Raw genomic sequence first — 26,577 nt, forward strand, 5'->3', positions numbered from 1 at the left:
GCTTCCTTTTGGTTCCAATAAGTGGATCCAGGGGCACCCATGAACCTGCCAGTTACTGGCAACAATTGCACGGATGGTTTGGGAACATTTTGCATCATTAAAATTCATCTTATGATTATAGCTGGATATGGTAAGTCTAGATAAAATTCATTTGAAGGGTGATACAGATTCTTTATGCTGGCAACTAGATGGACATTGAACCCTTGATTTGCCAATAGTTTTATTTTGTAAAAATACTCGATGGGATTTCATTACATTTTCAAAGAAATAAATCCATTTTGATCGACAAAACTTTTATTTAAATTTTTCATTCTTCCATTTGATGTATATTCTGCCTCTTAGTTTCAATAGATAATTTTGAATTTCATAGGAGAAAAGTAACTGAAAACATTCATGAAGAATACTTTTTAAAAATTTGTACAATTACTTTAATTTGTGTTTCTGATGCAAATACATTGTAATTTTGTACACTTTGAATACAAATATTTTCAAAGATCCTTTAGCTCAGTGACTATGAGTCTAAGTCTCTGCTGGGAATAGCCAGCCTCTCTTCCCTGACTGGGGGACTGTGGAGAAGGTCATCGAGAAGAATGACCACTGAGCTAAAGGTTGACCTCTGAAGTGGACCGGGGCACTCAGAGGCTCCTCACCCCCTCCCCTGTCCTTGAAATGTGGGTTCTTCTTGCCTTCCCTGCCCTGCTCCTACAGCCTGCTTGGAGGACAAAGCTTCGAGCTAGTGATGTGGTGTTGAAAACACCAGCATGATATACAGAACTGAACCTAGTTAAGGCCTCTCTATACAAACTTAAGATTTGATGGATGGATGCCGGGATCCATTCGTCTTGCTGCTGCCCAAGACAAGCCTCGTATGGAAGTTCCCTTGCTTATTAAAACTGCCACTACCACCCTGGAGTGGCCTGCTTCTCTTCCACCCCTCCCCGACCTCTGTGTAGGGGGGCTAGTTTCAGATCATACCCGGGAAGCTCTGGAGAGGGTTGCAAACCAACAGGGATCCCTACCCAGCCCCAAGCATCCCCTCAGCCATCTTGTATCTGGAAATGCCCCCACTCTATTCTCCAACCTCTATCCTCTCCTCCTCTACCTGCCTGCAGCCCTGAGGACATCGCATGGTCAGGCACCATGGACACGGGGAGCATCGTCCCCTTTTCCGCCATCTGCGTGGGCTGCTTTCACTGCTCCAGTCCCTATGAGCAACTGAGAACATTAGTCACCATTTTTCCATTCACTGAGCAATTATCGTGTGCCAAGTGTTATAAAAAGCTTGTTACAAACATTCATTTAACTATGTTAACCATCCTATAGAGACCATCTCTCCCTCTTTAACACGTAAACGGTAAGGCTCAGGAACTGGTTCATCCACTCACTTCTTTGGTGAACATGGGTGCAGACCTACCACGAAGTGGGCACTACCAACTCCTGTAAATCAAATCACGAAGGAAAGATGTGTGGTGCTTGCGATCTGGTGACATGAAGAGCTTCATTCTGAAATCCCATAGCTGGTGAGCGATCGAGCCGAGGCTGTCAAGGTCCAAATTCCAAGTACTCAGCCATGCACTAAAATGTCTCCCAAGTGGCATCTGGAAATGGAGGCAGACATTTGGAGACATCTGTGGAAGTGCTCCTGGGATTCTATAACCAAATTCAAATCTAACCACAAAAATCCATGTTTAGCATCAGCGGAGGGGAGTTGGTGGTGGCCAGGGAGGGGAAAGCAGACACCAGCAGGAGAAAAAGTTCACTACGCCTCTTGCTACCAAGCCTACTGAAGACTTCTTTGATGAGGCTGCAAAATGCATCTAGAGCCAGAGTCTGATGATGGGGCCTGGACGAGAACCCCAAACGCCCCTCCAGCCTACCTCCCGATCAAGGGCTGGGGCCATCTTAAGAATCAGCTGGATGAGTGTGAAGATGCGAGGACAGCTTTATTTTGCTTCATTTTGAGTGATGGTTCCTATGCAGATTACTCTGCAGGAAAATGTGCAGATTACTCTGCAAAATACCTGACATGGACACAAAGTTGTTTTTAAGTGTGATGATGCAGTTTTACAAGGCATCGGGTAAGACCTTAGTGGCGTCAGTAGTGGAAATGAGAGCTGTGTCAGGAAGCCCTGTAGGAGTGTGGTACTTATAAAAGTCACTGATAAAATTTGTTCTGCTCTGCATTCTTCAGATATATGGGAGGAAGGGAACGCATAAAATATTTCTGGAGTCAATCCCTATTGTGGGGTGCTCAGAACCCAGCCGTGAGCAGCAGAGGAGGTGTAAAACGGGGCAGAACAGTAAGCAAGCAAAAGTCTGTGACTTGTGTTAGGACACGTAAGTGCAAGAATCTAGGGGAGAACACAGCAGGCGGCTTGTCTTGCTTGGAGTCAGAAAATACTTTGTCAGGAAACAGACTAACCTGATGTTTTTTTGCCAGTTTCCTTCTTTGTTCTGAAACATTTCAGTGGTATAATTTTATACTATGTTTATGGTCTCACATCCCCTGTGCCAGAGTGACGTTGGCTCAACTCGCAGAACACCCCATGTCTTTTGATAGTCTGTGATAAGAATACGCAGCCCGCAAGTGAAGACCATGTACAGACATCCCACACCGTGAAGAGCATCAGCTCTGGGATTCAGAAGACCCGGGTTTTGTGGCCAGCAGCGTGACTTTGAGCCTCGGAGCTCTGAGTGTAGACGGGGATCGGGGGCTTATCTCTCAGGAAGGCTGTCAAGGGAGAAAGCACTGGAAGAGGCAGCCACAGATGCTCAGGAATGGTGTCTCCTCTCTAACTTTCCTTGCGCTATGGCAGGAGCAAAGCCCCCCTCTCGGAAACGAGGGCCTCCTCCTGAAGGAGAAAGGGAACTATTCAAAGAAAGAGGAAAAAAAAGCAGGAGGGCATGCTTGACCCCGCTCACCGTGCCAGCAACCAGGCGGCTGAGCCAGTTTCTGAAATGCTTTCCGCCTGAGGGTTCAGTTCCTCGCGCCCGCTTCCTGCCCCGGGTGTGTGTTGGCTCAGAGGCTTCCTGAAAGGAGAGAGGCCAAAGCACTCAGAGAGCTTCCCGAGGGATGAAACCCTGACTTCACAGAAGCTGCAGGCCACGGGAGCTGGAAAGCAGAGGGGATGTCAGGGCCCCGCTGGGGATGCCGGTTCGTGGAGGCGGTGGACCGCGCGGGACTCCAGGTGGCCTTCCACATTGGGGCGCCACAAAGGGCATCGTGTATTCATTCAGCCCACCAACCCTCCCCATCCCCCCGCTAGGCCCACGTCCGGGGCGGTTCCTGGGGTGGAGACAGGTGGGCCCCAGCACCTCTGTGGTCCTGGATGGAGGCGTGTGCTGAGGGTGCACTGTGTTCCTGGAGCTGAAAATCACAGAAATAATAGCCGCCAACCCACACTGCTTACTCTGCACCAGGCTAAGGGCTCTGCATAATTGACCACTGAATCCTCTCTCAGCCCTGGGGGCCACTGGAGCTGTCTCCGTTCATAGGCGAGGAAACAGAGAGCTTAAGTCAGGTAGCTGGAGAGTGAAAGCCACTCCAGGCATGGAGCCCCTCTGCGAGCCAGAAATGCTCTGGTCCCTCAGTTCTAGAGTGTGAGCCCTCAGTTAGGCTCTTTGGTTGGATTTCCAACCTCTGAACAAGCTGGGCCTCTAAGGGAAAGTAGGATGGTGGGTGCCGGGAGCTGGGATGGGGGGGACATGGGTGCTTGGTGTTCAAGAGCTTCAGTCTGGGAAGATGTCTGGAGGTGGACAGTGGTGACGGCCGTATAACAGTGAGAAAGTGCTTAATACCACCGACCTGTTCACTTAAAAATGGTTAAAATGGTAAAAAAAAAAAATCATTTTATGTAAACTTTGCCACAATAAAAGTTGTTTTTCACGGGTACAGGGGAATAGAGCTGAGCTCTAGAAATGTTCACCACATTGCACAAGAAATGGATCCTCTTTCATTAGAAAAGGAATTATTAAAGATAGAAGCCAAGGTATAGATTTTCCATAGATCAGGGGCCGTAACCAGGTAGCGAGTCCCAGGTTTGAGATTTAAAAGAAGTCTGATTTATATGTATGACACTCTGATACAATCAGCTACCTGTTCAGCTAAGTCAATTCTGTTCACTTGTTCAAAACAAATGTGTTGTATGAATCATTCAGTGTCCTGTACGCAAAATCGGGGGGGGGAAACCTGGGTCTCTGAACATAATCTCTAATACAACAATGCTATCTGCTAGCAGCAGGGAATTTTCCAGGTGCTCAGGAGACGGGGTCTGGGAAGGGAGATTACTCTTCACTGAGCGTCCCCCATTCTGCCTGAATCCTCATGACCGCCACTCTGTGAGGGGCCTGAGGACACTAAGAGCCCGGGGGTCAAGCACCTTGCAAGGTGGGGGACAAGAGCCTGACCTGCTGCTGTAGCCAGCAGGCTCGGACTGCCCAGGGGGGAAAGGATTCAGTATTCCCATGACTGGCCCCTTACAAGCAATGAATCACCACATTTAGAATGAAGAAAAAATCCAAAACATTACTTTAAATGAAGTCACCCCTCATGTTTCAAGGAAATTAAGGCTCTAAGATAGGGTAAGGAGCTGCCCTATGTCTCACGGCTTGTTGGCATCTCGGGAAATTATTTTCTTCCTTTTTGTCTTTTCTCTGTCCCTCGGCAAGTATTTATTAAGGCCCTTGTCTTAGGCGGCAGCATAGAGAGGAGGATAGAAACACAAGTGAAATAAGTCAAGCAGAGAAAGTCAATTATCATATGATTTCACTTATTTGTGGAACATAAGGAATAGCATGGAGGACATTAGGAGAAGGAAGGGAAAAATGGGGGGGGGGAATTGGAGGGAGAGATGAACCATGAGAGACTATGGACTCTGACAAACAAACAGGGTTTTAGAGGGGAGGGGGGAGGGGGGATTGGTTAGCCCGGTGATGGGTATTAAGGAGGGCACGTACTGCATGGAGCCCTGGGTGTTATATGAAAACAATGGATCGTGGATCACCACATCAAAAACTAATGATGTATTGTATGGTGACTAACATAACAATAAAATTAAAAAAAAAAAAAAAAAACACAGATTTGAACCAGCCTGTCTGGTTTGAACCTGGCCTCCACTATTGATTAATTGTGTTACCTTGAGCAAGTTACTTAACTTCTTGCCCACTAGTGTCCCATCGGTAACATAGGGATGTAAGGATTCCAGAACCTACCAGTGGGGTTCTTAGGAGGATGGCCTTGGGGAGCATGCACGGGGCTCCAACACAGCCCCAGGCACTCAGCAAGCTCTGCATCCCTGTCCTCTGTTACTCACTCCCGTGTCCCCACACCAGGCACAACGGGATGCAGAAGCTGGAGGAAGAGCTGCGTCAGCTTCATGATTTTGCCAAGTGTCACCTTCACGTCTTCTTCAAGCCTCCTGTCCAGGCCTGTGCTCTCTGCCTGGGGAATACACAGAGGACCAGCTCAGCTCCTGCTACCAGGAAGCCTGAGTCTGACAAAGACATTGACAAATAAACCATCGTAAGGCATGGGGAATATTACCTGTGTGTTAAATGAAAAATTATAATCCTCTATGAATTACCTCAAATAATAATGTATTGCTCAGTGCATTCATTTCCTATTGCTGTGTAATGAATTCCCACAAACTTGAAGGCTGAAAACAACACCCATTCATTAGCTCACAGCTCAGGATGGCAGATGTCTGGGTGGAATGAGCTGGGTTCTCCTGGCTGGGTCTCACAGACCGGGACTCCTATCTGGGGACCCTGGGGAAGAATCCATCCCCAGGCTCATTCAGAGACAGAACCCAGTTCCTTATGGCTGTGAGTCTGCGGTTCCCATTCTCTGCTGGCTGCCACCTGGGGCCACCGTCAGCTCCTGATGGCCACTGCATTCCTTCCCATTTTGCTCCCTCTGCCTTCAAACCAGCAACATCATGTCCTCTTATGTGTCGATACACAAAATAATTCACATGGCCATGTGTAACTTAAAGGGGGCGGGAAGCTCCATCCCAGCGTGGGGCCAGGAGAGAGGAGCCTGGACGTCTTTGGTGACCAGCACTAATGACTGCCATTAGGTAGTGAGTCATCAGAGAGAAAGCAGTAAGTGTGAGCATCCACTCTGTGCTGGGCTCTCTGTTGGGGACCATATTAGTCAGGACTCTCATTTGTAAGAGAAAGAAGAAAGCTCACTGAAAGGAGCTCTGGGGAGACCCCAATACTAGGTCTGCAGCCAGAAATGAGCCCAGGTGGCTTACAGAGTCCACAGAGGAATTGCAGGACTCTGCCTCTGGGACTGGAATCAGGGACGCAGCTCCATCCAGACTCTCCATCTACCTCCCAGCTCTGCTCATGCACATTCTGGGTTTGCCTGCTCCTCCGGCAGAGACAGAACTGCTGGAGGCCACAGTGGGGACTTCAGTGGGATGAGAGAGCAGCTTTCTCCCTGTTCCCATCTATTAATCCCAGGGAAGGACATGGACTGGTCCACCCTGGGTCCCGTGCCCATCACCAGTGCCATAGCGGGGAGCTAAGAACTGGCCTGAGATGGAGTTAAAGAACAAGGCCTACAAGCAGGAAAAAAAAAAAAAAAAATGAAAAGAAAGAGAAGATAAAAGGAATACCAAGGCTCCTACAGTCACCCTGGTTGCTTCGTGTTTATTCTATCTCCATGAAAACTCGGCAGTAAATGTTGTAAATCCCACGCGTCAGAGGCAGACGAGGGATGACAAGATTTGCACACATAATAACATTTGTTCACATCATAACAGAAGTGAGATTTAAAGTCTGTATTCCTCCAAAGCCTGTGCTCTTTCTGCTAAGCCAACTGAGATTCTTCTTGAAAGACTTTTTCTGAGTCCTTTCTGCATAAACAGGCCCAAGGAAAACGTTTGGGAGAACATGTCCTGTACACTGTATCCCATTAAAATTTGAATCCATGTTCTGGAGTCTCAGAGAGGGGTCTGTATTCTAAAACATGGGATTCTTTTTATAATCACTGCCCAAAAGCACAGCCCAGCCCTGGTGTTTGTCTTCATTCCTTCACTCTGGACCATGTGGGCCAAATTTCCTCTTGGGTTTGCCAAGAGCGCAAGTAACACACTCAAAAATACATCACCTAAACAGGGGGAGATGTGTTGCTTTTAATCAAAGGAACACTGATGTCAACAGGAACCCTGGAGGCAAAGTTCTGGCTAGTGGCTCAACCTACTCTCCACTCAAAAACCTCCTGGCTGTCACCGCTGGGTCCGGACAGCACAGGCACCCCCCGCTTCCAGCTTCTGACCTCAGAGTGCAGGCAGGAGTGGGGAGACACAGAGGTGGCCCTTTTGCCAGAGAAATGGCCTCCAACACCAGCCTCTGATGTTAACCTCTGAGACTCTGTTTTATGCATAACAGAAGCTGCCCCTGGGTGCTGCCTATTGCTGCCAAAGTCAGCTACCAGTTGGACATTAGGCAACAGAGATTTGAAACCAGCCATGGCCATTTCAACCTTGGCTGCCATCATGAGCATGTTCCTAGGACAGGAACGGAGGGAACATTCGGGAAAGATGTGATTCAGTGTTGAAGCCAGGTAACAAGGGGTCAGGAAAACAGCGAGTCTGCTCAGGAATTTCCCATAACCCCTTGGGCCAGGAGCAAAGAGTATTTTTCCCTGGTTACCTGTGTCCCTTATTGGATTATGCCAGTCTGAACAGTGAGAAGGAAAAGATTAAATGTTCTTTATCTAGAAATGCTAAAAAGGAGTCCCAGACTACTATGAAAGTGCTAGGTCACAAGACAAACAAGGGCAGGGTCTGCTACCAGCACGATGCTCAGGACTTTCTTTAGTGGTCATGGGGGAGACATTACATCTCTGGACAGGGATGACATAGCATGTGTCCTAGACTCTACTGGCAGCCACTTTGTGACCACATGGGGACCTGGCTTTAGGATGGAGCTGATGGCATGTGTGTCAGTGCAGGTTTAACCAAAGAAGCAGAACCAGAAACAAAGATAGAGTAAGGGATTTACTATAATGAGTTGGCTGACACAGTTGTGGAGGCCAGACAAGAAAGTCCAAAATAGTAGGGCAGGCTGTCGGGAAAGGCAAAGTAAAACTCACAGGATGGGCAGAAGCTGCTCCACAGGCAAAATTTCTTCTTCTCCAGGAAAGTTCTTCTTCTTTATCAGTTCTGCTCTTAATATAATTCAACTAATTGAGTCAGGCCCACCCAGAATATCTAGGATAATCTCCTTTCCTTTAAGTCCACTGATTATGGACTTTAATCACACCTACAAATACCTTCACAGTAACACCTGGATATGTGTTTGACTGAATAACTGGGAACTGTAGCCTAAAAGAGTTGACACATCAAAAGACCATCACAGTATGGAATAGGGAGAGAGGAAAAGATGATTTCTTTATGACTTCCTTGAGTTCCTAGGTCACACCGTGCCTGAACTGCATCACCTCTGTACTTTCCAGTTGCACTTTCCATAAATTCAGCCTTTGGCATCTCAAGCTGTGTTTTCTGTAACTTGCAGCCTGTAGTCCTGACACAAGAGGGACCCAAAACAAGGAAGTGACAGCCTCATTCTGCCCAAACCTCCTAAGAAGGGTTATGTTCCAGGCTGGGTCCCAGATAGTGTGAAACACATTGTCACACGCCAGGGTGAATAAAGGGGTGGTCACTGCTACTCAGAGGAAGATGTTTATTGAACACATGCTCGTGTTGGCCCCAAGCTCTGGACACAAAGACACAGAGGGGACACTTGCTCTGCCCATGGGGGATGGGTAAGCAAGCAGACGGCAGCCAGAGTGGACAATGCCTGGCAGAGCAGAGGAGAGTACAGGGCCCATGGGAGCCTGTGCAGGCGGCAAGGACCCACTCCAGCCTCTGTGCGTCAAGGCAGGCTTCCTGGAGAAAGTGACGTTTCTGCTCTGTCTGGAAGGGTGAGAAGCAGCAAACCAGGGAAGCGAGGTGAGGGAAAGGAGCTCCAAGAAGAGGGAATGGCATATTTGAAAGGGGACGGCCACTTGGGTATGGTGACGATGAGCCCTAGTGACTGCTAATACTGTGTGATTTGGAGCAAGTCACTTAACTTCTCTGGACCTTGGTGCCCCCAAGGGATAATGATAGAATAACTGCATTAACACCTGCCCTGGTCTTGGAACCGAGTTAGGTATCATCATCGCATCACCATCATCACCAGGAAAGGACTGGTAGGGGATGGTTGGAGACCTCAGACAGTCTTCCAGGCCTCGGGGAGCCAGGGAAAAACTTGAAACAGGGGGCTGGCAAGAGTGGATTTCTGTTTTAGAGATGCTTCCTGGGAGGAGAAAGGACTCCAGGCGGTGAGAAATTAATCATGATACGACTATATGGGAAAAAATCTTGAAGCCACTTCCACAGAAAAGGGTCCAAGACATGGGGGTGGATGTTTGCTCTGAAAGAGAGCTGAATCTGTCTGGAGGGTCAGTGATGAGTGCTTGGGGACAGACTGAGGAATGAGGGTGGCCTTAGGGTCTACAGGGTTGTTCTGGGAAAGAAGTTACCAGAGTTTTAAGCTAAGGATGGCAGCACCAGGGAGTCATCACAACTCACCTTCATCTTGGGAAGAATTTGCATTAGCCAGAGCCACCCTGAGCCTGGAGGGTGGCTCCAACAGGCAATGAGCTCCCCATCCACGGAGGTATGCAAGCAGACTCTGGATGCGCACTTGACAGGGAGACAGAGGAGGAAGCTAAAGCACAAGGCAGGTTGGTGGAGATCATTTCTAAGTTCCTCCCACCTTAATCTCTGTTATTCTGAACCCCAGAGAGATAGCGTGGTAATTTCCTATGGCTGCGTAGCAAATCACCACAAACTGAGTGGCTTAAAACAGCACCATCTGTCTCAGAGTTCTGGAAGTCAGAAGTCCACCCTGGGTCTCAATAGGCTAAAATCAAGGTCTGGGCAGGGCTGCGTTCCTTTCCGGAAGATCTAAGGGAGAATCTTTTTCCTTGCCTTTTCCAGCCTCTGGAGGCTTCCTGTGTTCCTGGGCTGTGGACGCTTCCAAGGTCTTCAAAGCCACCATAACAGGATCTTCCAAATTCTCTCTCGCTCATGCACCACGCCCCTCCCACCTCACACCCATCCCACTTCCCCACAGCATCCCTCACCTGGCAGAAGGAGCCTCCTCAAGGCCGGCCCTGAAGTCTGCTGTCCCGCCATCACCCCATGTGCTCTGGGGACTTAATGGGTCTCTTTCCTCTCCTCCATGAGGACAGCAGCTCCATCTCCATCACTCACCATCTCGTCCGTCCTGTCCATCTCAGGCCTGCCCACTGCAGACTCTCATTAAATCCTGCGTGCCCAGGGGTGCCTGGGTGGTTCAGTCAGTTAAGCATCTGTCTTCGGCTCAGGTCATGGTCCCAGGGTCCTGGGATCGAGCCCCGCGTCGGGCTCCGTGCTCTGTGGGAAGCCTGCTTCTCCCTCTGCCCCTCCCCCTCCCCATGCTCGCTCTCTCTCTCCCAAATAAATAAATAAAATCTTAAAAAAAATACTATGTGTCCAGTGAATCAACAAAGAATCCATTCAAAGAAAATGACGGGCATCTGCTGAGAGTCATCTGCTCGTTAGCTCTGGCTGTTCGGCTGTCCTGGCATAACGAGGTACCAACATGGGGCTCATGCTCTAACACACTACGTGGGGTATGGGAGAAACCTTTGCAGGAAGACAAAGACTTCAATCTGTCGGGGAATTCCTGCCTGTATTTTTAACAGTCACCTTCCAAACGGAGCAGCCTGATGCTGAAGGAGCTGTGGAAGGGGCTGGGGCCGGGGGTGCAAAGCAGGGAGCAGCAAAGGACTTGGTGAGCAGAACACACATGTGGGTTCCGGAGGTCTGCCCGCACCCAGGGCAGGGGGTCTCTGGCAGCCGGGGTGGGGCTGATTCAGCTGTGCTCTGTGCCTTCCTCCCGGGCTCGTGCCTCGCTCTGAGTAACAGGATGAACAACCATCAGGTTAACTCGGCAAAACCTTCCTTACGGATCTGCTCTGCCCAGCTGGCTGCAGGCTGCTGAACAGAAATGAGAAAGGAGTGGTAAGGGAGGGAGATGAGGTCCTGTCCGCTCAGTGTTTGGGGCTTGGGGTGCAGCGGAAGCCTCCGATTTGCCCAAGAAGCTCCATCAACAGCCACACACAGTATCCCGAGTGAAACGAGGCTGGCTCTCCCAGCAACATGTTTATCTCGACTTCAAACGCCCAGACCACTCCTGTTTTCCGGCAACATCCCCTCAATCTGAATGGTCCAAGGACTTGTTTTGGTGCATGGGCTTGTTTTTCCTCCCTGTCCTGAATTGGAACCTCGTTCGATGAACCATCCAGAAGCCCCAAGCATTTCAAAGCTGGCCTGGCATCCCTGGCTGGGCTGGCTTGTCCGACAGGGAGGCCCACGCCCTAGGCACCTCCATGGAGGGCTTGAGGAGACTCCTTCATCCAGAGGAAAACCACCTCTCTTGGCCGCTTGCCCCCCCCCCAAACACACATAGTCCTGCCCTGTCCAAGAGGGTGCCCCAGAGACTGTCCCCAGGTCATCTCATTAACGGTGTTGAGAGAACACACGCTCACCTGCCGAAGAGGGGGGCCATGGCTGGTATCCCCGCCCAGGGCTTTAACACCAGAAAGCTAGGTAAATAAAACCTCAGGCCTGGAAGAGACCAGAGTGATGCTACTCTGTTTACGGACAGGGGCTGCGTGGGCACCGGATCAGGATGGGATTTCTCAGGGCAGACACAGCAGGGGGAGGCTGGAGCTGGACACACACCCTTCCTACCCTCCCCTACAGCCAGAGAGGTCGGAGACAGACAGACAGACACAGGCCCAGCTTTCTGTTCCTCATTAGCCTTGTGATCTTGACCAGTTTCATGTCCCCTGAGACTTTCTGCTTCCTCGTCTGGGAAATGGGAATAACCCCACTCACCCGATGGGGGCTCACGGGGTGTGTGACCACCGCTGGGACCACTGTCACAGAAGTGGTGCCAAGTGATGCTCTTCCTCTCTCTGACAGCTCCTTGTCCTTGATGGTTCCTTAGTCTTGCTTGGGCAGCCCAGGGACCCCAACTCATCTCTGACTCTGAGGGTTTCGATCCTCACAGGGGGATAGAAGGATGGATGAGGACGGGGCACAAAGTCCTGTCTGGACCCGTTCACCTCCAGCTTCGTGACCTTGGACAAGTTGCTGGAACTCTCTGAGCCTCTATTTTCTCACCTGGAAAATGGGACTGTTTCTGGGGTAGCTGCCTCACAAGGTCACATGTGGGAATGGAGACTCTGACATTAGCTCGGCGTCTTTTATTCCTCACTACGGGCCTCTGAGCTAGGTGCCTTTATCATCCCCATTGCACAGATAACGAGAGGGAGGAAAGAGCCAAGAAACCTGCCCAAGGGCATCACCGGAAGTGGGCAACCATGCGCTGCACTGAGCATCTAAGGAGAGAGCTTATCTTTAACTGGTTGTCTGCACCGAGCCCTGCGTGCAGAGCCTAGTCACTAAAAGAGCCGCACATTTGGAGAACCAGCCCTTCCTGAGCATCTGTTTTGTACTGGGGCCTGTGCCGGGGGCTTGAAGTGGCCGGGCTTCAGGGTGGGGGGTGCTCACACATCCCCCGCCCCATGAGCCCCACGTCCAGATGCAGAGACACAGCTGCTCAAAGGGAGAATGACTGCCCAAGCTCCTGCTGGGTGGTCAGTGGGTGGACACTGACACCAGGCTGCCTGACCCCAGGCCCTGGATCCCTGGCACTCAGTCCTTCACTTCCAGCCCCTTCCCCCCCCCCACTTCTGTTCTGGTTTACGACAGGGTCCCCATTCTAACTGCAGAGCCTGACTGCCCACCCCTCATCCATCCTTGTCTTACTCTTGTCCCCTGCCCCCTCATCACCCGGTCCTACCATTTCTGGAAAGCCCCTGCCCGGAGAGAAACTTCTATTGGAAGTGTGGGAGAGGAAGGGCCTGCGCGTCCCTTCCAGGTGTCCCACACACCCCCAAGCAGCCCCTCCTCTCACACGGGGGCGGGGGGTGGAGGGGGCTTTAGGTCTGAAAGGATCCAGTGTCCAGGGCCAGGTGGGTGTGCTGGATGGCCTTGGCTGGGCCCCACAGGAAGCGGAGGAGGCGTGGAGGACCACCCCCAAGCTGCTGTTTTATTAAAGGGGTGCCTGCCATCGGCCACAGGACGCAGTGAGTCTGCTTCTGTACCATGACGCCCAGGCTGCTCGCCCTGCTGCTGCTTCTGGCCGGGCCCCCCTCCTCGAAGCCGGCTCCCCCGACCTGCTACTCCAGGATGCTGAGCCTGAGCCGGGAGGTCACTGGTGACTTCCAGAGCCTGCAGGCCGTGGAGCCCTCGGTGAGTCCCCACCCCCACCCCCACCCCCCACCCCACCACCCCCCCCCCCCCCCCCCCCCCCCGCCCTCCGCGGACCAGGAGGTTCAATTCAGACCCAGTTCTCCAAAACTTGCCTTTGGACCAGGAAAAAAAAAAACAAACAATACACTGTTTTTCTTTTCTGGCCAATGTTAATCTCAAGGGTTTGCATTTTATTCCCATCCTATTAAATACGAATGACAGTGGTTTGCATCTTTTTTTAAATACAAGGAAAATCTATCAGAGACATCACAATGCCTTGTCTTTGTTGGTAACTTGCCAGCAACAACCAGAGGGTCTGTTGTAAAATGTAAAAGAAAAAAAAAAGGAAAAAACAAAACCTTGCCGAGGAGCCTGGAACTCCTGAGTTAAGGAGGAACACAGAATTAAGGTTATTCTCTTCGGAAGCCTGGTGATTATGAGTGAGGGCTAAGGGGGGACCCCCCCCAGGACGTGCCCTCCCCTTACTGCTGTTTACCCTGGGCAGACAGCTCAGCCCCTGAATCTCTGTGTGCTGAGCTGTGAAAGGGCTGGTCCAGTGCCCACCACCAGCTTCGGGAGCCGCGAGGGGGAAGGCGTGAATGAGACATGGTAGGCACAGTGCTGGGCAGGGGACACCCCAGGAATGTGAGCACTGTAAGCGCTGCTCTTTTCACAAGCAGACCCACGGCTCAGGGAGGCAGGTTCCGGAGGGGTTGCCCAGAACCAGAACCCAGGCCCCCCTGGCTGCTTATCCAGGATAGAAACAAACGAATTAAACTTCATTAAAAGCTTTGATACAATTTGGGGCGCCTGGGGACAGGGGGGCTCAGTTGGTTGAGCATACAACTCTTGATTTCAGCTCAGGTCATGATCTCAGGGGCGTGAGATCGAGCCCCGCGTCGGGCTCTGAGCTCAGCTGGAAATCTGCTTAAGATTCTGTTTCTCCCTCTGCCACTCTCCCACTTAAAAAAAAGCTTTGATAAAATTTAAAAGTGTCTAAAAGTGTCTCTTCACCCCTTGTAAACGCTTCAAACGAAATGTAATGTTTCTCAGATGTGGGGTTATGATACCCTAACATCTTTTCTTTTCTTTTAAAACTTAAATAATGTGTATGTTTTTCCTAATTATAAAAGGCATACATAGTAGGCCCCCCTATCCGCGGTCCACAGTGACCCGGAAGCAGATGAGCCCCCTTCTGACGTGGTCAGAAGGTCAGTGGTAGCCTAACCCTACATCACATGCCTACGTCATTCATCTCCTCACGTGGGCACTTTATCATCTCAAATCATCACAAGAAGGGTGAGTACAGTACAGGAAGAGATTTTGAGAGAGAGAGGTCACATTCACATAACTTTTATGATAGTACGTTGTTATAATTGTTCTAGTTGATTAGTAATAATTGTTGTTAATCTCTTACTGTGCCTGATTTATAAATTAGACTTTATCTAGGTTTGTACGTATGTATAGGAACAAACATCCTATATATAGGGTTCAGTACAATTTATGGTTTCGTGCATCCACTGGGGCCCTGGACTATATCCCCTACGTATAAGGGGGAGACCACCATACTTTATAGACCAGTTGGAAAATGCACAAAGGACAAAGAAGAAAGTAATATTACTTGCCATTTTACCACCTAGAGGTAACTGCTGCTATAACATTCTGGGGGAGAGTATTTCAGCTTTCCGACTAAGCATAGGTATTCAAATCTGTGTGTGTGTGTGTGTGTGTATGTGTGTGTAAGCAAATCAGATCAAGGAAGGCCCTGGTGCTGTCTGGCTGTTGGAGGGTGGCAGAGAGCCTTCTGTGAGCAACTGAGGGTGCATCCCTGTGGGTGTCATCGTAATCCATCTTCCCTTCTGCAGGAGCCGTGTGTGAGATACCTTCCCACGCTCTACCTGGATATACACGTAAGACAGTCTTCCTGGGGCACCTGGGTGGCTCAGTTGTTAAGCGTCTGCCTTCGGCTCAGGTCATGATCCCAGGGTCCTGGGATTGAGCCCCGCGTCGGGCTCCCTGCTCGGCGAGAGGCCTGCTTCTCCCTCTCCCACTCCCCCTGCTTGTGTTCCCTCTCTCGCTGTGTCTCTCTCTGTCAAATAAATAAAAAATCTTAAAAAAAAAAAAAAGACGGTCTTCCTGCCTGGGGAGGCAGGGGGGTGGGGAGAGACCCCGTGCAGAAGGATGCAGGAGTCCCCAACTCCTGTCCCTCTGGCTACTGACCTCCCCCACGATGCCCTCCCTGCTGTCCACTCCCAGAATTACTGTGTGCTGGCCAAGCTGCGGGACTTCGTGGCATCGTCCCAGTGCTGGAAGGTGGCCCAGGTGGATGCCTTGAAGGACAAAGTGCGGAAACTGTACACCATCATGAACTCGTTCTGCAGGAGAGTAAGTGACACTACTGAAAATACCTTTTCTGCTTGTTATCACCCAAGATGCTCAGGGCTTTTAAAAGAGGAAGTCTGGGGGTGTGGGGAGATGAGGAGGAGGAAGAGAAACATTTTGGGGTGCTTCCAGTTCACAAAGCCCTAGGCCCTCCCTTCCATGAGCTCACACTGGTGTGGGGACAACACCCAGGACCACGTGCTAACCATATAAGACAGACTCTGCTAGGAGCCAAATGGAGTAGAGGTTTGGGGGGAGAGGGCCATGAATTCAGGGAGCTCCAGAGCGCCAGGGTCGGAGGAGACTTTCTAGGAGGAGGGGAGGAGGAGGAGACTAGTCGGAGGAGACTTTCTAAAAGAAGGGCTTCTATACAACGGAATATTACTCAGCCATCAGAAAGGAGGAATACCTAACTTTTACATCAACATGGATGGGACTGGAGGAGATTATGCTAAGTGAAATAAGTCAAGCAGAGAAAGTCAATTATCATATGGTTTCACTTATTTGTGGAACATAAGGAATAGCATGGAGGACATTAGGAGAAGGAAGGGAAAAATAAAGTGGGGAGGAAATTGGAGGAAGAGATGAACCATGAGAGACTATGGACTCTGACAAACAAACAGGGTTTTAGAGGGGAGGGGGGAGTGGGGATTGGTTAGCCCGGTGATGGGTATTAAGGAGGGCACGTACTGCATGGAGCACTGGGTGTTATACGAAAACAATGGATTGTGGAACACCACATCAAAAACTAATGATGTATTGTATGGTGACTAACATAACAATAAAATTAAAAAAAAAAAAAAAAAGAAGGGCTTCAGATGCTCTGTGATAGGAGGCTTCCCATAGAAGAGGGGAAGGAGACAGAAAAATGCAGAAAATCAGCACTACCAAAAAAAGCAGAGTCATGGGATCCCAAGGGCACAGACTTCAGCATCAGACAGACCTGAGCTCCCGTCTGTCTTCCCGCTTCCCTGATGGGAGCAACTCGTCACCTCTCTGAGCCACATTCCCTCATTTGTGAACTGGAGACATAATTATGCCCCCCTCACGCCATCGTTGGAAGGATAATAAGTACACCCTAACCATGTATGTGAGGAGGGGCTGTTGCAGTAAGTCCCTTGATCCTAAGAACCCTAGCAAAGTGACCATACATAGAATTCCTAGCACCAGGCCTGGCCCAGAGTAAGTCATCAGGATAAATAATTAGCTACTGAGTTTAATTTATTTGTTCATGCATCTAAGGTTTCTTACGGATTTCCTCCCCACACCCATTGCCCTCCTCACTCCCTCTCCCCTTGGTCTGCAGAGGGAAGACAGGAAGAAGATATAATTATAATACAGTATTATTTATATTTATAATGCAGTATTATATCATGTTCTACAGGAACATGAAGACGGGGCCAGTTCTCCTTGGGAGAATAAGGAATGGAAAGTTTTCACACAAAAGGAAAGAACTGAACAGTCTTTGGAGATAACCAGGAGTCCTCTAGTTATGTCTGGGCTGTGGGGCGACATTCAGTAACATTCTTGCTTATTGCACATCTTTTTCAGGATTTGGTGTTCCTCTCGGATGACTGCAATGCGTTGGAATACCCAATCCCAGTGACCACGGTCCTGCCAGACGGTCAGAAATAGGGCAGTCCTGACCAGAGAGAGAGAGCGCAAGGGGACCACGGTTACATCAGCTGCCCAGACACCATGGGCTAAAGCCACGCCCCCCACCAGGCCTCCCTGTTACTATAGCATCGGAAGCTGTCACGTCTCTCCACCTTCTGGAAAACAGGGCTTCTGCTCCTCTCCCAGAACCTACTTTGAAAACAATTAGGAGCTTTGCTTTCATTTCCCCGTGGTTTTGTCTTACACAGGATGGTTAGATACACAAGGATGTTTATTGGATCCCTGAGAAGAAAAGGCCAAACCCGCGTCTCTTGTATGAACATCTAGTCTGAGAACAAGCAAAATAGTAGGTTTGTATTAGTGCTTTAACGGAGTACTGGTAACATTTTTCTTTCTTGATAGGAATCTGCTTACATTTAGCCAGGCTTCTATTTCATACCCTCTCCCACCACAAACTTTCCTTATAGTTAACTTTCATTTTTAAAGAAATTTCACTGCCAGATAAAGTGTATCTGTAAAGTTCATAATTACATAGTGCTGATGGGAACCACTCTTTCGTTGAAAGGTGATAAAAGTCCAATAAAGACTATCTCCATGGTGAGAAACACATGTGGTGCTGTATTTGTCCAGGCTGGATATGAGAGTGTTGATTTCATGCACGTTCTAAAAGTTGCTGCTCTTAGCGAGATGCATCTTTCTCCCTCTTTCTGAGGGATGCACAGGTGTTTCTGAGTCTGTTTCAATCCACCTGCATGAATGTCTGCCCTTCGAGTACTGGGAGATGCTCCCATTTATATCTGGGCGCAGACTGCACCTTATGTCATACCCACAGACTGTGCGGTGCCTGGCACTTCCCACAAACACCAAGTCACTGAGTCTTTGGTTGCTGCACAAGCAACAAAAGAAAAACAAACACATGAGACTATATGAAACTAAAAAGCTCTGCACAGCACAGGAAACCATCAATCAAATGAAAGACAATTACGGAATGGGGGAAGATATTTGCAAACCATATATCTGATAAGGGGTTATTATTCAAAGTACATAAGGAACTTCTATAAACTCAATAGCAAAAAAAGTGTGGGGGGGGGGCAAACAAGTAATCCAATTTAAAAAATGGACAAAGGACCTGAGTAGACAGTTTTCCAAAGAAGACATACAAATGGCCACAAGATACCTGAAAGTATCACTAGCCATCAGGGATATTCAACTCAAAACCACAATGAGACATCCCCTCATACCTACGAGGATGGCTTTTATTGAAAAGACAACAGTTAAGTGTTGGTAAGGATGTAGAGAAAAGAGAACCCTTGTACACTGTTGGGGGGCATGTAAATTGGTACAGCCATTATGGAACACAGAACGGAGGTTCCTCAAAAAATTAAAAATAGACCTACCAGATGACCCAACAATCCCAGGATATATAGCTGAAAGAAACAAAATCAGTATCTTGAAGAGATATCTGTACTGCCATGTGCGTTACAGTATATTCACAAAAAGCCAAGATTTGGAAACAACCTAAAATTCCACCCATGGATAAATGCATAAAAATGTAATATATGTATGTATGTATGTATACAATGTATACATGTATGTATGTGTACATATACACACACAGTGAAATATTACTCAGCAGTGAGAAAGAAGGAAATCTTTCCATTTGCAACAACATGGATAAGCCTTGAGAGCATCATGCTAAGTGAAATTAGCCAGACAGAGAAAGTTAAATACTGTGTGACCTCACTTATATGTGAACTTTGGGGCGGGGAGAGGTTGAATTCACAGAGAGAGAGAGTAGAATGGTGCTTACTAGGCATGAGGTGCTGGGGGAGATGGAGAGATGTTGTCAAGGGGTACAAGACTTCAATTATAAGGTGAATAAGCTCTGGGGATCTAATGGACAGCATGGTGACTCTAGTTAATAATACTGTATTGTATACTTGAAATTTGCTAAGAGTAGAACTTAAGTGTCCTCACTACACACACACACACACACACACACAAAGTAACTCTGTGAGGTGATAGACGTGTTAATTAACTGGGTTGTGGTAAATATTTTACAAAGTATAGCATGTCAAAACACCATATTATATATTTTAAATACATACAATTTTATTTGTCACTTACACCTCAATAAAGCTGAAGAAACAAAACAAAAGAAACCAAATCCACTTTTCCTATAAGGACACCAATTATTGGATTAGGGCCCACCTTAATGGAGCATAACCTCATCTTAATTTGATAACATCTGCCGAGACCCTATTTCCAAATAAGGTCACAGTCACCCACTCGAGGGGTGAGGGCTTCAACATACCTTTTTGAGAGATAAACTTCAACTCACAACAATCATTCTTTCAAGAGATAACCCCTTCACAGAAGGAAATTATGCAACAAACTAACTCTGTCACCACCACCACCAGCTACCACTTCCTGACAGACACTAAATATGGAGGCATGGTACCAAACGGACAGCATGCACGCATTTGCCCGCTGACCCTTCACAATGATGTTGCCCCCGGGTGGGCATTATCCACCTGGATTTATGGTGGAGAAAACACACTCAGGTCCAAAGGATAGGTGATTCCCCCAGACAGCTGGTAAGGGGTGGTGGAGGGATTCCAGACAAAGAGCCAAGGGCTAGACGTCTTCATTCCATGGCTCTGCTAACACTTGGCTATTTCCAGGTAGCAAAATAAACCCCTAAAGACAAGGACTAATTTACACATTTCAGACATTCATTTGTTTGCTCATGTCTTCAATATTTACCGAGTGCTTATTATAAACTCGGCAAATATTGAGATGAAAAGTAAAGAATTCCTCCTCTTAGATTAGCAGAGGAGACATTTGCAGAGCTGAAGTTGGAGTGGGGTCAGAATATAAACAACATTCATTTTGGTAAGACCTGCCAGGGACACTTTGGCAGGGTGTCTATCCCATACCAGTTGTATAACCAAGGTCACATAAGGAGAATCCCTTTCGAGGCAGGGAGACTGGAACCCAGTGGTTGGGGGTTGTCATAAGGGATCTCTTGCTTTGAATTTTAAGTATAGCAAATCAAGGACACTACTCCACCCCCGTGGGCCAGCATCCCCAAGCCAGATGATAGGGCACCACCCAGGATGCCTTCTTCTTTCTCCACAGCCAGCTGGTCAACCCTATCTTATTCTGTCTCTCTTGACTTCTCCATTTGCTCTTTACCACCTCAACATCAGCTCAGAACCTTCTCAAACTCGATGTGCAGTGTTTGCTCAAAACTTAGACCTCTGACAGGTCTCACCTACCAGGGGCTCTTTTGGTCCCAGATAAGAGTCTGGCTATCACCGGTCCTTTCCCCTGAGGCTGCCCCGTCAGAAGGGATTTTTTTTCCTCACGGACCTGTTAATAGTTACAGCTGTGAAAGAAGATTCAGAATGGAGTAAGCATGGCTAAGAGAGTCACTCAAAGTAGAGTCGGGAGGATATTGAGGAAGCAGGGCCTATGCACCTCTCCTATTTCAATTCTCAGAACACCACAGGCTTGACTTTGGTCAACTGCAAACTCCAAACACCTCCTGGAACACATCCTTCTACTTTGGATGCCTGTTAGCCAAAGAGCCAATCGTGTATTAGATGGTCAGCTCAAACTCTGCCAGCACTAATCATAATTCTTTCAAAACAACTTATGTAACCTTGTGGATTTTGCCTTTAGAAACCTGCACCCCTCCCTCCATGCCGGCACACTTTCAATGCCTGTCCACTCTGGCTCCTGGACTGTAATTCCTAAACCCCAAATAAATGCTTCTGGTTGCTTTATAACCTCATTGTGTTTTTAGTTGATAGAGCCCATGTTCTGTTTCTTCAACTGACTAAACTCACCTGGTGAAACAAAGCAGAGCCACTCGCTTGTTAGCTGTGTGTCAGTGGGCAATTTACTTAGCCTCTTTGTGCCTCAATTTTCTCATCTGTGAAATGGGAATGACAATAATAAAACCTCCATAGGCTTGTTTAGGGGATAATGCAAATTCACGCTTTCAAAGCACTTACAACATCTGGCCCCTAGTAAGGTTTCTACTTTGCTCTAATTAGCTCTAATAACATCAAGAGCAAATTTAGTAGTTGCTTAAGAACTTACGAACATCTAAAAATTTTCAAAAATTAAACCATAAGAGACTCTCAACTATAGGGAACAAACTGAGGGTTGCTGGAGGGGAGGTGGGTGGGGGGATGGGGAAACTGGGTGATGGGCATTAAGGAGGGGCTATAATGAGCACTGGGTGTTGTATGCAACTGATGAATCACTCTATCCCTGAAACTAATAATATACTGTATGTTAATTAAATTGAATTTAAATAAAAAAAATTTTAATTTATGAACTTTTGTTCATCAGAGTACTTGCAGTGCAAAAGTACTGAGTACTCCCTCTTCCAAGATAAAAATCACAATTTCCAATAAACCCTTCTTCTAGCCTCCCTCCTGGAGAACAGCAGTGGTGTCCTGACTTCCTCCTCCCTACCTCCAAGTCCATCCACCATCAGCCAGAGGGGTGTTTATAAAGTGCAAAACTACTTCCATTATCCTGGGTGCTCACCAGTGGTTCCTCATAAGGCTTTCCTGATATGGCCCTGGTCTTCTCTGGTTCGCCTACTGCTATTCCCCCCCACCATACACACACATACACACACACATCCATTTCCTTAGGCATTGAATCTCAGTGTTTCCTGAACGCTGTAAATCTTGTCAAATGCTGGGCTGTCTTTCCATCCCCCCCCCCCTTGAAAACCTGTAGAATTCTTCATTCCACTGAAGTGTAACTTCTATGCTGAACCCCTGGTAAGAAGAAGCAAGTCTCTTTTCTGGACAACCTCTCTTTCTCTCTCGCAACTATTTTATATTTTTATATTCATGGCAATCATCAGACTCGAGCTGGTTGATCACTTCCTCCTTGCTGCACCTTCCTCAGCTGGAGCCTGTGACCCTACCCTCAGGGTCTCTCCCGCCTCACTGGTCCCCTCTTCTGTCTCCTTTGGGGCTCCCCCTCTTCTCTTTTCTCAGCAGCTGTGTGATCCAGGCTCAGCCCTGGGTCCTTCCTTCTCCTTTGTCTGCACTCACTGTCTTGGTGACCACCCTGGTGTCATAGCTTTGGACACCATCTTTACATCAGGACCAAGAAGGCTGGGGTCAAATTTGATCCTTCTCTTTCTCACATAATCTACATCCAATGCATCATCAAAAATCCCTCCCTCTCTAACTTCCAAATAGACCCAGAATCTGACCACTTCTCACCACTTCCACTACTAGCAACTTGGCCCAAGGTCACTGGTGTTTGTGTCCCACTGTCATAGCTGTTTCTACCCTTGCCCCATACAGCTTATTCTCAGCACATCAGCCAGAGTGATCCATTAGTCGTCTTACATCTTTCTTCTGCTCAGAACCCTCACTGGCTCCCCATTTCACTCAGAGTAAAACCCAAGTCCTGACCATGGTCACAGGGTCCTTCATCAGCCGCCCCCACACCCTCTGTTGTCCCTCTGGCTTCATCTCCCCTCTATCTGTGGGTCTTGAGCAAATTACTTGCTGTCTTTCAATTTCCCCTCACTTTCCTGGCCTCAGCTGAAAAACAGTAAGAACACCTTCCCCAGAAAGTTGAGCTGAGGACTCAGTAAAATAAGTCATGTAAGTTGCTGAGCACAGTCTTGACATTTAGCAAATACTCACTAATGTCACCATTATTACTATTATTCCCACCTTCATCCTGATCATTATGAGCATCAAATCTTAGGGGGAAGGGGGCTTGGTGCGGATGCAAAACATGGAGCATTTCTCATTTCACATCGATGTACCTTCTGATTCTGCAGGTTTACCTATTATTTACTGTCCCCCCAAAACATTGTCCTTGTAGTACGTGAATGACCAAATCTGAGCAGGTGACACACCTATTGACAAGTCTTCAGTGGTTCCCCACTGCCCCTGGGACAAAATCCAATTTCCTCACCTCCAGTTCATTCCTTGCACATTTCTGTCTGACTTCTCACCACCCCACCCATAGAACCACTCTTATGAAAGCATCCCTGAGCTCCACGCTGTCAAATCTAGGGTCACTTTTCTTCTCCCCCTTTTTTTCTTTTTTTAAAATTACAATATAGTTAACATATAGTGTAATTAGTTTAAAGTGTATGATATAGTGATTCAACACTTCCATACAACACCTAGTGCTCATTGCAAGTGCCCTCCTTAATGCCCATCACCTATTTAACCCATTCCCCACCCCCTTCCCCTCTGGTAACATCAGTGTATTCTCTGTCATTAAGAATCTCTTGGTTTCTCTCCTTTTTTTTTTTTTAAATCTGTGTTTGTTTTGTTTCTTAAATTCCACATATGAGAGAATCATATGGGATTTGTCTTTCTCTGACTTATTTCACTTAGCATAATACCCTCTAGTTCCATCCATGTTGCAAATGGCGAGATCTCATTCTTTTTCATGGCTGAGTAATATTCCATTACACACACACACACACACACACACACACACACACACACATATATCACATCTTCTTTATCCATTCATCTGTTGATGGACACAGGCTGTTTCCAAAGCTTGGCTATTGTAAATAATGCTGTTATAAACACTGAAGTGCATGTATCCCTTTGAGTCCGTGCTTCTGTATTCTTTGGGTAAATACCCAGTAGTGCAATTGCTGGGTTGTAGGTAGCTCTATTTTTAACTTTTTGAGGAACCTCCACACTGTTTTCCAGAGTGGCTGCACCACTTTACATTCCCACCAACAGTGCAAGAGGGTTCCCCTTTCTCCACATCCTCACCAACACCTGTTGTTTCCTGTGTTGTTGATTTTAGCCATTCTGACAGGTGTGAGGTGATCTTTTCTGTCTCCTCTTAATTGGTCTCTGAGTCTCCCGGACTGTTGCGCCGCACACTTCTCTAGCTTTATGCTTTCTCTCTGGTGACTGTGCCCTTCTCCTTTGCTGACCCTCCTCCTGCGTCCCACCTCTGAAGCTGGTGTGTCCCAGCATTTTGTCCTGGACCAGCACCCCTCTCTGCACTTCCTCCCAGATTCTCATCTGGTCTTGCAACTTTGTCAGCATGTTTATGATACCCAAACCCATGCCTCCCACCCCACAGACTTCCCCAGGAGGTTTAGACTAATTTTCCAAGTACTTTGTTATCTGGAATCTCTCAAATGTCTCAGAATTAGCTTGTCAACTCTTGTTCTACTTGTCCATTGACCTTTCTTGTCTCAAAAAAATGGCCCCATCCGACACCATTGGCTTCCACCAAAAACATGGACGGATGTGCTTCTGCACCCAGTTCCAATGTGTGTGTGTTGGCGGGGGGTGGGGGGCGGTTTCACGCTAAGGAGCAAGTCTCTGACACCAGCTGGGTGCCTTACAACTGAACTAAATTCTGACAAAAATTCTGTTCGCTCTGCCTGATGGCATGCCCTCTGACCAGGACTCACACCACTGACTCTCCAATTCTCAGTCTTCAGACTCGGACTTGAACTACGCCACCGGCTTCCCAAGGTCTCCAGCTTGTAGACAACAGACCAGGAGACTTCTCAGTCCCAATCATCATGTGCGCCAATTCCTTATAATAAATCTCTTTACAGGTACTGACGAAGCCTGACTAAATCCCCTGAGCCCGTGCTCTTGTCTCCATACCTGTTGCCCGCCCCCCAGGCAAGGTCATCGGGACCACCTGCCTGGAGTATGGGCTTCAGTCGCTTCGGCTTCTGGCTTCCATTCTTGCCTCTCCCATCCAAGTGCCACACCGCAGCCAGAATAAGCCGGTTGAAGCATCACTTAGATTGTGTCCTTCCCCTGTTGAAAAACGTCCTATGGCTTCTGTTAAAGAACACAGTTCAACAGAGGAATTTTGAAGATCTAACTGGCTTTATTAAACAATCCACCGACCAGACAGCACCCTGTGTAGCTAGCAGATGGGAGCCCTGAGGACTGCACGACATGGAAGGTCTCTATAGGAAGGCGGGTGGAGCAAGGACATTATAAACAAAAGAAAAGAAAGGGTTGTTTCGGGCAAGATCACCACTTCCCTTAGGGGGAGGACGGGGGATCTTACTATGAGGATTACCTCATCTTTCTTTGGGGGATGGAGAAAGCCTTCGTGAGAGATTACCTCACTGCACTTATCAGCAACTGCCTGACTGACGGGTGAAGACCCATATTTTTGGGGAGGGCGGAACAGCAATTAGGTTAGGTATTAAGCTCCCATTTTAGTGACGTGGCCTGGCCCAAGTACCGCTATTTTGGGCCCGTGGTTTTCTTTTTAACGCTTCCCACTCTGAATGAAAGTTGAACTTCTCACCTCGGTCTACACAGCCCTGTTTATCCCCAGCATGAGTCTCCGTAAGGCTCCCTAGAACGCTGCAATAATCAATCACATGTTTACTGGTTAACTTCTCTGTCTGTCTCCCCCACTAGAGGATCAGCTCCAGGAAGGCAGGGACCCTGTCCTTCTGTCCACATTTTACCGCCTGCACCTAGCACCACGCCTGGCATTTAGTAGATGCTGCATAATTGTATTTTGGATGTTTATGGATCCTGGATACTGCTCCCTGGGAAGACTAAGAAAAGTCAACAGTTGTGATCTTGTGATTCCAAGTGGTCCATGCACATTCTTTCTTCATAAAATACATGCTATTTGCACACACTCATATACTTACAGCCTCAGAGACCTGGTTTCTATTTTCAGGAATTGCTGATTCTTACTGGTTTGGTCAACTTCAAATCTCAGTAACTCACACACACACAGAGGCACACACAGGTTATATATTTCAGGTGTTTGTTCTCACAGTGCTCTAACCAACCTTTTCCATGAAACATGACTGTCTGGACCTCAGCCAGCAGCAGAGAGACCTGAACAAAACCCTTATCTTTTCTTCCTGAGTACACCTAAAAGCTTAATAATCTGTTTTGGGTGTTTTGGAGCGCTTTGACTGAAGGCAGCATTGTACCTTCACACCCACACGCAATTTAAACCAACAGAATTATTAGGCAAAAATCCTCATAGTTTAAGCCTACCTGATTTGCAAAAGTGCTAATAATATGAAATCACCTTCTGCATTTGCAGAACGTTTCAGGTCTGTAGATTGTCAGAGTAGGTGTGTAGGTTACAGGATAGAGTAAGGGACTGCCCTGATACTGAGTAAGTATTGTAGGAGAAGAAAAAAACGGAAAAACAGAGCACAGTTATGCAG

General features: G+C 47.9%; 1 protein-coding gene and 1 long non-coding RNA gene across 2 annotated transcripts; one reads left to right on the top strand and one right to left on the bottom strand.

Moving 5' to 3' along the window:
* Positions 1-485: 485 nt before the first annotated feature.
* Positions 486-25,336, bottom strand: LOC144381321 (uncharacterized). Its single transcript, XR_013446268.1, has 4 exons — positions 25,022-25,336; positions 5,212-5,440; positions 2,923-3,030; positions 486-1,598 (listed from the first exon to the last, which is right to left on the bottom strand). It is a non-coding gene; the product is annotated as an uncharacterized LOC144381321 (long non-coding RNA).
* CYTL1 (cytokine like 1) lies at positions 13,198-17,937 on the top strand. The gene is made up of 4 exons (XM_036085904.2): positions 13,198-13,367; positions 15,233-15,277; positions 15,624-15,752; positions 17,301-17,937. Exons 1-4 carry the CDS (start codon positions 13,221-13,223, stop codon positions 17,382-17,384), a joined length of 405 nt encoding a protein of 134 aa, XP_035941797.1. The 5' UTR covers positions 13,198-13,220; the 3' UTR covers positions 17,385-17,937.
* Positions 25,337-26,577: the final 1,241 nt, after the last annotated feature.

This window comes from Halichoerus grypus, chromosome 3, assembly GCF_964656455.1.
Source record: "Halichoerus grypus chromosome 3, mHalGry1.hap1.1, whole genome shotgun sequence".
Taxonomy (NCBI): domain Eukaryota; kingdom Metazoa; phylum Chordata; class Mammalia; order Carnivora; family Phocidae; genus Halichoerus; species Halichoerus grypus.

Excerpts from the sequence above, each read along its gene's own strand:
- CYTL1 (XM_036085904.2), top strand. The coding sequence starts at position 13,221 with ATGACGCCCAGGCTGCTCGCCCTGCTGCTGCTTCTGGCCGGGCCCCCC. Across the intron at positions 13,368-15,232 it reads TGCAGGCCGTGGAGCCCTCG|GAGCCGTGTGTGAGATACCT; the intron begins GTGAGTCCCCAC and ends TCCCTTCTGCAG. Across the intron at positions 15,753-17,300 it reads TGAACTCGTTCTGCAGGAGA|GATTTGGTGTTCCTCTCGGA; the intron begins GTAAGTGACACT and ends CATCTTTTTCAG.